The sequence below is a fragment of the Habropoda laboriosa genome, unplaced genomic scaffold, assembly GCF_001263275.1.
Source record: "Habropoda laboriosa isolate 0110345459 unplaced genomic scaffold, ASM126327v1 scaffold33, whole genome shotgun sequence".
In the NCBI taxonomy this organism is placed as follows: domain Eukaryota; kingdom Metazoa; phylum Arthropoda; class Insecta; order Hymenoptera; family Apidae; genus Habropoda; species Habropoda laboriosa.
Genome location: NW_017100187.1, coordinates 1278481 through 1290151, shown reverse-complemented (window position 1 = coordinate 1290151; position 11671 = coordinate 1278481). Strand labels below are relative to the sequence as shown.

General features: G+C 35.0%; 2 protein-coding genes across 2 annotated transcripts in view; one reads left to right on the top strand and one right to left on the bottom strand.

Moving 5' to 3' along the window:
• Positions 1-2906: 2906 nt before the first annotated feature.
• Positions 2907-5490, top strand: LOC108579713 (SET and MYND domain-containing protein 4-like). Its single transcript, XM_017943316.1, has 5 exons — positions 2907-4308; positions 4387-4667; positions 4745-4903; positions 4998-5141; positions 5245-5490. Exons 1-5 carry the CDS (start codon positions 3228-3230, stop codon positions 5488-5490), a joined length of 1911 nt encoding a protein of 636 aa, XP_017798805.1. The 5' UTR covers positions 2907-3227.
• Positions 5491-5534: 44 nt separating this feature from the next.
• The window catches only part of LOC108579711 (protein 5NUC-like), a 19037-nt gene continuing 12900 nt past the window's right edge, over positions 5535-11671 (bottom strand). Inside the window, 5 exon segments of the mRNA XM_017943311.1 lie at positions 5535-6026; positions 6114-6303; positions 6462-6899; positions 10821-10942; positions 10945-11404. Of these exon segments, the coding sequence (XP_017798800.1) occupies positions 5845-6026; positions 6114-6303; positions 6462-6899; positions 10821-10942; positions 10945-11404 (1392 nt within the window). The 3' untranslated portion in view covers positions 5535-5844.

The following is an 11671-nucleotide window of genomic DNA, read 5'->3' as shown; positions in this document are numbered from 1 at the left end:
GAATTCGCGTTTTTTCTTTTGATTCTTTCAATTTTTCAATTGCATTACGCATTATTGCAATAATTTCTATCGTTACATTTGTATGTATTCAACGTTTGTTTGTTTTAGTGTCGTGAAATGAATTATATTACACATTTTCTCTATTCACACTGAATTTAAAGATTATAACGATTAAAAATCAAGTTGACCTGTGGTCATTTATCAAGAATAATCATAATAAAGCTGAAATTATTGTGTTAAATAATTTTTTTAATACGAATTAGGAATTTATTCAACGTTTGCTTGTTAGAATAGAACGATAAATTTAGTGTAAATATAGAAAACGTATAATATAATTTATTTCATGGTATTGTAACAAGCAAACGTTGAATAAATTCCTAATTCGTATTAAAAAAATTATTTAACACAATAATTTCAGCTTTATTATGATTATTCTTGATAAATGACCACAGGTCAACTTGATTTTTAATCGTTATAATCTTTAAATTCAGTGTGAATAGAGAAAATGTGTAATATAATTTATTTCATGGTATTGTAACAAGCAAACGTTGAATACATTTTTCATTCGTGTAAGAAGAATTATTTAACACGATAAATTTAGCTGTACTATGGTTATTTTTAATCTACGACCACAGGTCAACCTGATTTTTAATCCCTACGAAATTAATTTAACCACGAGTAAGTAACGAGAACGCTAAAACCTATGTTTCCATTGAAGAATATTGTAAAAACGTATAAATTGTTATATGCAATGTTATAACAAATTGTCGGAAGTATAAATTTTTAATAAAATTGTGAAAATTGATAAATTATACCGTGTTACGATATCGGAAATCTCCCGCGAAAATCTCCCGCGAAAATTTCCCGCCTGACCTAACCGACGATTTTGCTAATGACTTTGGGGAGAGGGTACCGCAGGTATATAAGGACCCGCCGATGTCCCGCGAAATCATTTACCCTTTATACTGGGCCCTAGACACTTCGCGGCGTATTTTGACCTGAAGGTTCTGAGATGTGAATAGAGTGGTCGGGGGCTACTAGCTAGTCTATGTCCACCCTGTACACACTCAGCCTTCTTGTAACACTTGTATACATTAGAATCAATTAGAATTTCTATTACTAATTATTAAACAAATTTTAACAATTACCGGCACTCGCTAGGCACGTAATATCAGACTTTAAATACTCGACTTCGAACTTCGGTTTAGTCATAATTCTATTAATGTTATAATAACGTATAATTTATTAATTTTCACAATTTTATTATTAATTTATACTTCCAAAAATTTGTTAAAACATTACATATTATTATTTATACATTTTTGCAAGTTTCTTTGACAAATAAGTACGTTTCAACGATCTTATTACTTTCTCGTTGTGAAATCAAGTTCGGAGGATTAAAAATCAGGTTGACCCTTGGTCGTAAATTTAAAATAGCCATAGTGAAGGTGAAATTATTATTTTAAATAAATGTTTCTATACGAATTAAGAATCTATTCAACGTTTGTTTGTTGCAATACCGTGAAATAAATTGTATTATATATTTTCTCAGTTTAGACTGAATTTAAAGTTCGTAAGGATTAGATATCAGGTTGACCTGTGGTCGTAGATTAAAAATAGCCATGGTGAAGGTAAAATTATTACGTTAAATAATTGTTTTTATACGAATTAAATATTTATTCAACGTTTATTTGTTGCAATACCGTGAAATAAATTGTATTATATATTTTTTCTGTTTACACTAAATTTAAAGTTCTGTTTACATGTTATAACAATTAGAATGTAGACGTTTTGCCGTTTCACGGTTTTTCCTCTGTTAATTATGTGTTTATAAATCATTTCAAACTAAAGCAGGACCATGCCCACCCTTAATTAAACCGTCTCAGTAGTTTACCGTAATTAATAATCTATTTTCGGAATTTATGCGAGAATTTTTGAATTTTAGTAAATACTGGAGTCGTTGCATCGCGTATTGAAATAATAGCTTCATCCCTAGTTCGCTTATTATTGAATATTTTTCCGCGCTTAACTTGATACTTCCTCCCAATTATCGCCGCGTATTTTATTGAAATTTATTGGAAAATGGGTTTAATGAATAGCGTTCACTGTAAATTTTCTTAAATGTGTTTTTATTTGTATGGCGCGGAAGGACGTCTTTTCTTTCCGAATTTCGTAGTCAAAGTGAAAGGAAACAAAAAAACTGTAAGGACACGAAAGGAATTCTGTTGCGCATTTAAAGAAAGAGACGTAGAATACATCAGTCTATTACGCATCTTTCACTAGCAGTGTTTCTCATGTATATAACACAATTCATTTTTGCTTACTGGCTGACGCATTATTCTTAATAATAATCCAACAAAATTTTCTTATAGAATCGAAAAATATATCAATTCGCGTTTGTTCTTTCTATTCAATTTATTTACCGCGTTTATTTTATACTTTCTTTCAATTTTTCATTCGCGTTCTACGAAAGTTTAGTTCAATAATAAATTTCGCGATTTCCCCCTCACTAAATAAAACGGAAATAAATCGCGTTTCGAAATACTTTTCGCGTCGCAGTCTGATTTTTCTAAGGAAATCCTGGCATTTTGTTTCACATTCTAAAAATTCTCCTGCCAAGCACAGCGTAATAACACGTTTTTAACCGTGTAATTTCATAAAACTATAACGGAGGAATGTCTTTTATTACGTGAAACGTTGTTGGAGAGGATTATTATGATTATCCTGGCATGATTGGGCGTTTCGTGTACAGAGTGTATGAAAGGAGAGAGAATTCGTGGCCGATGCACACTCTTTGCCCCTGACAAGAGAAAGAGCCACGGTATCCTCGAAACTGCGTCTCACCGAGATTCAAATGGAATCTCCTAATTCTTACTAATGCACTCAGGTTATTCGAGCGTCACGTGGCGACGTAGATTATTGGCGGAAAAAGCCGAGCAGGCTTCGCACACGGGCAGAGCTACCCTTACACTTGTTGAGAGCACAAGGACGGTATAGTGGGAGACGGCGGTAGGTCATAGTGGGGGGCCCAGCGCCCACGATTCTGGCATCAGTGATCAGTGGTGAGTGTTTTGGTATCATTCGTCGTACGGCATATTAGTGACATTCATTTGTGTACAGCCGGCAGATTCGGAAAACTCAGTAAAGAATAAATGCATTCCCCTTGTTATTCACCATTGTAAGTGTTGCAACCTGTTGCAGTATTATATCGTGAGATATAAAAAGAAATGGAAATAGTATTAGATGCGTTAAATGCAAAAATAAGGGCTGCGGACAAGTTGAAAGATATAATTACTAAATATAAAGCTTTACAGACAGATGAAGAACGTATAATATTTACCTTTAATTGTATGTTAGAATATGATATAATTCCTGAAATATCCGACGAAATGAAAGATGCGAAAAAGTCTGAAAAAAAAAGAGAAATAGCTAATCAGCTCTATATTAAAATGTCACTTAGAACAAACAGTTCTATATATGTTAAAATATTGGAATTGTATACCGAATCCATAAGTTATGCCCCTAATCCATCCATAGAACTTGCTTTAGCTTATGCCAACAGATCTGTTGTGTTATTAAAATTACGTAAATATGAAGAATGTATTCAAGATATAGATAGGTCATTGCCAATGACTAATTCAGACAATTTACTTGCTAAGCTTTATGTAAGAAAACTTGAATGTTTAGTGGCATTACAGCATCCTGATACAAATAATACTATAAAGGAAACAGAATGTCTGTTTAAAGAAATGTCATTAGATGATAATTATCGTGAAAAATTAAATGAAAAAATCATTTCTCAATATTCAAAGATACAAATACCTAATAAAACAAGCAAAATGTCAATCACAGAGTCAAGTCAAGTACCACTTCCTGAAATAAAGACTTATAATGTTGAATTTCCTAGTGCATCTGATGCTATAGGAGTAAAGTATAATGAAAAGTATGGTAGACATGTTATAGCCAGTCGTAATATAGATGCTGGTGAAGTACTTGTAATAGAAAAGCCATATACATCATTGTTAACATTTGAAAATAGGCATACACATTGTTCAAATTGTTTAGAGGTTTGTTGGGCTCTTATACCTTGTGACCATTGTATTTATGCTATGTATTGTTCAGAAGAATGTAAGACTTCAGAATGGGAAAAGTATCATGATATGGAATGTGCAGTTGTACCGCATATGCTGAAGTTGGACTTTAGTAAATTAGATGTATTGAGTTTAAGGCTTGCCGTTAAAAATGTCAAAGAAGCCACAAATATACCAGACTTAAGGGAAGAGTTAAAAGAAGTTGATAATTGTAATGGTAAGTAGGTATATACATTCATATGTACATATATTTTCATGAGAAAATTAGCAGTAATGTTAATTGTTATTCTTTTAGATTCACGTACAAAAGGTTTTTCTAAGAATGGAACCTTCCCAAGTGAAAAATACAGAAGTGTATTAGGTCTAGCAACAAATACTGAAAAACGTTCAGTACATGATTTATTTAGAAGATCTCTAGATTCATGCTTTATTTTGTATTATTTAGCAACATGTACTAATATGTTTGGAACTCCTTTAAAGAAGAATTGGTCTGAGTTAATAACAAATTCAAATGTCACATTTGTTGGTAGTCTTATATTAAGATATCAGCAAGTGGTTCCTACAAACGCGAATGATGTAAGAGATATAGAAATACTGATAATCACATTTACATAGTCTTAATTGTTTCTAATTTTTTTACTTAACTGTACTAGTTTCCTGAAGTGTATGGTATAGAATCTCGTCAACGCGGTTGTGTAATCGCACCATTTGCATCTTTGATGGGTCATAGTTGCAATGCAAATACTGTAATAACTTGTAAATCTGGGCATATGATTATACATGCTCTGTACCCTATTAAGGAAGGTGAGCAGGTATGTTTGAATTACTCATGAACGGTACATTCTTGTACCTTATGTTATTCTAAAAAGTCTAATGTTATTTTAAAAAGTTTCTCTTCTTTTAAAGATATTTAGTTCATATGGTCCATATTATGCACTTGCAACAAAAGCCCTTAGACAAATGAAACTTTTAAAACAGTTTTATTTCGAATGTGATTGTATAGCGTGTCGAGAGAACTGGCCACTATATCCATATCTCATGTCTTACAAAGTGAGTTATTTGATAATTAAATAAAATAAAAAATTAAAGAATTAAGTAAAAAATTCTCACATACTATCATATTATTTACTTGCACAATTTATCATATTTGCAGAATATAGTTAAAAAAGATGAACACTGGATTAAAATTCATCTGACTTTGAGGAACTTTCCGAAATATTTCGATATTCTTGCGGAGGTAAATATAATGGATAGATATATCGGTGAAGATCTGTTAAGAATGATCAAAGTATTACACGAATTGGTACCATTCCCTTGCAAAGAAATGTGCGACGTAGTAGAAACTATGAAACGTTTCTACGATTTGAATGGTGCTCGATTCGATGAGCCTGAGCTTTAGGTAACATAATTAATACAAGATGTACTATGTGTATTTTAAGTGTGAATGTGATGTATGAAATATATTGATACGCGTCGAACAAATATACTTGAAAGTATGTGTACTGATTGATGTAAATCCAAAGAATAAAACAACGATACAGTAAAAGTGATAATTAAAACATCGATCGAAGTGTTTTCAGCGATTACGAATAAACAGCTATTCCGGTGATATTCTTGCTCAGCGTCGAATCGTTTAGCTGAAGTATACGTTTGAGGTAGTGAAAAAGGTGGAAGGTGCATAAAAATTCATATAAATTATAAAGTTTTAAATACTGAATGTCAATTGTTCAAAGTATATCCTACACACGAGTATTTATCTTACGAATAACCAACTGATTATTGATAACAAAATTGTCAATCTGAAAGACTGATGAACGCTGTTAGAAACACCGCGTCCCTTTTGTCCATTTACAAAAGTGATTCTCCATTCAACACCAGGATGTACTGGACTATGTCTCTTTAAATATTCCACTAGTGCCTCATCCGTTGTGCCACCTGTAAAAAAACATTGTACTCTATGATTTGTAAAAAAATGGTATACTTGAAAAGAATTTTATCGAAGAAGAAATCACGTAGGTATACCAATAGGTACAGCTTGGAGATCTTTCAACATAGAATATCCATCACCACCGCTCTGCATAAAATCCGGTAGAAGTACGCTATAATTTTCATTCTTTTGAAGTTCATTGTACATAGGAATACTACATAGTGCGCATAGTACTTGTACCGATACCACCTTTGAATTTTTTGGTTGAGTTAAATCATATATTACCTATAAATAAGCGAAATATTACTTGTAAGAAAATTTTCTATTGAAAAACAAAGGGAAAGAAAAAGCTAAAAATATGTCGTTCTTTTATTTAACTTAACCTTGAATCTTTGAATTTACTTTGTTAATGAAAAATAATTTGTAAATATTTAATCATATACCTGAAGTCCAGAGAATTGTAAAAATGCACCATCCAAATTCGCGGTATTATTAATTTCTAAGTTATACACGCTCCATTCTAGAACGGACTTAATCAGTTCCCCAGTCATCGATACTTTTATTATAGTATTATGGAAAGGTAGTACAGTAAGGATGTCTCCCATGGTAACTTTATCATCGTTGGCTCTTGTGATAGAAGATCTAATGCTACCACCATTATGAAAAGCTATTGCAGTATCTGTCCAACCAGTTCTACCTGCATATTCCTTAACATTATAATCGATCATAGCATCTGTAATTAAATTGCCTATATTGCATTCCCTTCGTCTGCAAACTTTGCTGCCGCCTTCAAGAAGTACACGAGTATTTCCAACTTCCGTCAGGCTAATATTATCAATGGCCCCTCTCATTTCTTCTAATTCTTTCAAAATATCTGCCGCCTATTGTAAAACAGAAACAGGAAAAGCTTTGTTTAGATAAGCTGAAGGAACATGCGGAAAATAAGGTGGTGTGCTAGAAGGAAGAAGAAGAGAGAAATATCTGGATGTGAGAAAAAAATGAACGATAATTTTTCGGCAAATACCCGTCTCGGTGCTTTGAATATTTAACACGAATATTTTAAATGCAATAAAATCTTATCTCCTCGGCACATTTAACATTGTGCTTATCAAAAGTTAAGTTAATTCTCTTATACCAATACTGCTGTTGTTCATATTACGGGTAAAACAGCACCTCTCGTGCCCACGATATTCTGCTCCGTGAAAATGTCGAGTTAATAAGAATGTAGAATATGCGCGGATCAATTAGACGAAAAGGGTAAATACTTTTGTGCTATTCTTCTCATAAGTTAGACAAGAATAGAAAATTAGAAAGCAAGACTAACGCCATCTCGTGTTTGGCTGTACGAACCAACAACTTGTTACTAGGAACACAGGATATAGACAGAGGTATCAGACAAGGAAAGCACTAGTGTGCGAGAAGGACAGAGAGAGAACGCTTCCTATTGGCTGGCAGGCACCCAAGCTCGACTAATCACGGTCTAAACCAAGTCGGTCGGTGAAAAATCATTAATACCTCATTAATTGCGACGATTCTGTGAACTTTTAGAATTAAAGAATTTCTACTAAATTCCCATGCAACTAACTATATGCGTTTGAAAGGTAATTCCTTTAGCTACATTCTTCTATAATTTTTATTAACATATTCTATTTAGTTTCAGAGGTATTAAATATTATTTGAGAGTGTTCTCTATACATCGTACTCGTGCATAGTCAACTGTTGTGAACAATTGCTAATATCTAATAAACCACACCACTTACGTATACCAAACTAATTGCAGAATATCAAGAAAAGTCTATTCTACATTCCACATTCTTAAAAGTCTATAATTTGATACGCATTTCGATTGAAATAACGAAAATGTGTAACGCTTGAATACGGCGAGTGCAATAGCTTTACGGTTCTTCAATAATTTCACAGCTTTCTACTAAATTCTCATGCACGTTACTGTATGCATCAGAAAGGTAATTCCTTTGGCTATATTCTTCCATAATTTTTATTAATATACTCCGTTTAGTTCAGGAGGTTTTAAATATTACATGAGAGTGTTCTCTATACATCGTACGTGAGTATAGTGAACTGTTATAAACAATTGCTAATATCTAATAAACCACACGACTTAGAACTATCGAACTAATTGCAGAATATAGATAAAAGTCCATTCTACATTCCTCATCCTTGAAAGTGCACAATTTATCCCGCATTTTTATTGAAATAAAAAAAACGTGTTACGCTTGAATGCGACGCCTGTAGTACTCATCCAAAGAATATTGAATAACTATCAAACCACAAGGGATATGTTAATAAAAATTATATTAGAATATAGCTAAAGGAGTTGCCTTTCAGCTACATTTAATTATTTGCATGGGAATTTAGTAGAAAGCTATGAAATTATTGAAAAACCGTAAAGGTATTACACTCGTATACACCTCTCGCATTCAAGCGTAACACATTTTCGCTATTTCAATGAAAATACGCAATTAATTGTGCACTTTTAAGTATGCAGAATGTAGAATGGACTTTTATCTATATTCTGCAATTAGTTTGATAGTTCTAAGTCGTGTGGTTTATTAGATATTAGCAATTGTTTATGACACTTAACTATACTCACATACAATGTATAAAGAACACTCTCACATAATGTTCAATAACTCCTAAACTAAACGGAATAGAATAATAAAAATTATAAGAGAATGTAGCTAAAGGAGTAGCCTTTTAAACGCATACAGTTAGTTGCATGGGAATTTATTGGAAAGCTATGAAATTATGGAAAAACCGGAAAGATACTTGACGGTAAAACGGAATAGAATAATAAAAATTATAAGAGAATGTAGCTAAAGGAGTAGCCTTTTAAACGCATATAGTTAGTTGCATGGGAATTTATTGGAAAGCTATGAAATTATGGAAAAACCGGAAAGATACTTAACGGTATGAGGTATCGTTCCCGACATCACGCACTAAAATTATTAATAACTAATTATCGAAAGGGTCTAGAGCACTAAAAACTATCTGTGAAAGTTGCCGAAGGTCCACACTTGGTTCTTCAATTCTAAAAGTTCACAGAATCGTCGCAATTAATGAGATATTAATGATTTTTCACCGACCGACTTGGTTTAGACCGTGATTAGTCGAGCTTGGGTGCCCGCCAGCCAATAGGAAGCGTTCTCTCTCTGTCCTTCTCGCACACTAGTGCTTTCCTTGTCTAATACCTCTGTTTATATCCTGTAATCCTATTAGAAAATCGTAGTTCGCATCACCTGACCCTAGATGGCGTTAGTTTCGGATTTCAAATTTTCTATCCTTGTCTAACTTATGGGAAGAATAGGACGAACGTACAAAAAGGACATTACTTCTTCTAATTTTCTATCCTTGTCCAAATTATTAAGCACATTCTACATTCGTATTAATCCGATATTTTCACATAGTAGAATTTCCGAATCGTAAAAACATTCACTTTAACGCATTTCAGCAATATATGTATACCTGAATATACAGAATACTCTTAACGGGGCTTTTATCGCGTTTCACAGTAGGTGACGATTATTTCAGTAACTTCCACGTTGAAAATCTCGAAAGATAAAATCTCCTTATTTCATTTTTCACACACGAAATACTGGCGTTACTTAAATACCCCTCCTTAAGGGATAACGAAAGAGACGTATCGCATCAACAATATACACCCCCGTAAAATAGCGAAGAGAACGAACCAAAAAACAAAAAATCCAGTAGAAGATGTAAGATTAAAAAAACAACGAGAAAGAAGATACGTTGTAGATTTAAGTATCAGTCTTCCAGTCTCATTTTGTAAATACCCAAAATTCCGATAACCAATGACTTCATTCTTTCCTGACTAACTCCGGCTCGCCCTCGGACTCTGCCCTTGATATACCAAAACCCTTTGAAATCCTAATCCCCGCTCCTCAATATACGAACACATATATTACACGTTCGTCCTAAAAAATCGAAGAACAGTTCCTTGACCGTTACGGACGCCGCTCCGTTGAACTATATCCTCTGTCCAATTTAAGAGTAACCTCGCTCTCGGACCGATTTTCGTCCGAGTTCCCGCAGTTAGACAGAGAGAAAAACGTAGGCGGTTAAGTGGGTGCTCGGGCGTTCTAGCTCTGCCTTAGGCACGTCCCATGCGCGAAGCGAGGTTATTCTTAAATTGGACAGAGCGTACTTTTTCAAGGTGTCCCCTTTTCCGTGATACTTGTACAGGGTGTAAAGAAATTAACGGTCACGGCTTCAGGGGGCGAATCTACACCCTTGTGGCATTTGCAAGACATTTGTGAAAAAAAGTTTCCGCAAAATTGTTTATAACATTGAAGAGTTTCGAAGAGCCTTCGAGTTTAGACCTTGCTGTCCCTTTAAACTGCGTTTGCGTAGGGGCACGTACACCATTATACCGAGCGTGTCCTACACAGCTAGATCCTACCAAATGACAGAGTGTTAGTAGGTCAGTAGCCCCTATACGTATAGCTCTACACAATCAAATCGTTGCCAAACTTTATCAACGTTTATCTCGGAAACTATTTGCTTGCGGCATATGGCTCCTTTCAGGCTTCTTCTCTTCTCGTCGAGCAGAATACGTTGATTTAAAAAAAAAATTTAACATTCATTTTCAGTGTTATGAACAATTTTGCGGAAACTTTCTTTTACAAATGTCCACCGATCCAAGGGTGTAGATTCACCCCCTGAAACCATGACCGTTAATTTCTTTACACCCTGTACTTTGTTACCTAATAAACAAAACAATCGGTGCACGGAATACAAGAAAGATGTAAAAATTCCCAGCTCACCTGTTCGACGGTGTTGTCCACGAGTATAGGATTGCCAAAGATGCTGGTCACTTCCCCGTTGTTGTCGAACGACACCGTGAAATTACCTAAATACTTGGTGTAAGCGTAAGCCTGCACCACGTATTCTGCCTCACCACAGTCGGATAGAGTCCCTCGGGCACCTCTGCGTCAGGTTGTTCACCGTTGTAGAGGAAGGTATTGGTGTGTCCACCTATCACTATGTCGATATCCTCCACCTCTCTGGCGATCTTCTTGTCCACCTCGAAGCCGGAATGTCCGAGCGCTATCAGTATTCGTACACCTTGCTCCTTCAGTATCCCCGCCTCCTTGCGTATACTCTCCACCTCGTCCAAGAAGATCACGTTCTCCGATTGCGAGAGTATCTTCGTCTCCGATGTGAGATAACCGATCACACCGATCTTCACACCGTTCACCGTCAGAACTGTGCTCTTCTGCAACTTGGTCGCGGCTAGATTCGGCTGTCTGCTGAGATCCATGTTCGACGTCAGTACAGGGAACGCGGCGTTCTCGATGAAAGGGATCAGACCGTTCACACCGTCGTCGAACTCGTGGTTTCCCAAGCTCTGTGTGTGTTTCGGTTAGGGTAATTTCCGGAGAGATCCGCCAGATATGGAAGAAAAAAAACATCGCTTTCCGTAGAACGAAAGAATACCGACGCGGATAATGTAGGTCCATCTCTCCCGGAATCACCCTATTGTTATTTCTAACGACGCTGAATCAAATGTATCGCCTGAGAAGAAAAGTGTGGGGAAAGACACTGGGAGGACTCTAAGCGAATCCCAAGTTACACTTTTCTCTGTCGATAAGGCAGAGCCGCTTAACTTCTTGCT

What these genes read in the sequence shown, in the direction of transcription:
- LOC108579713 (XM_017943316.1), top strand. Translation starts at nt 3,228, where the DNA reads ATGGAAATAGTATTAGATGCGTTAAATGCAAAAATAAGGGCTGCGGAC. An exon ending in TTCCTACAAACGCGAATGAT is followed by an intron (nt 4,668 to 4,744) that starts GTAAGAGATATA and finishes TAACTGTACTAG; the next exon opens with TTTCCTGAAGTGTATGGTAT. An exon ending in CTATTAAGGAAGGTGAGCAG is followed by an intron (nt 4,904 to 4,997) that starts GTATGTTTGAAT and finishes CTTCTTTTAAAG; the next exon opens with ATATTTAGTTCATATGGTCC.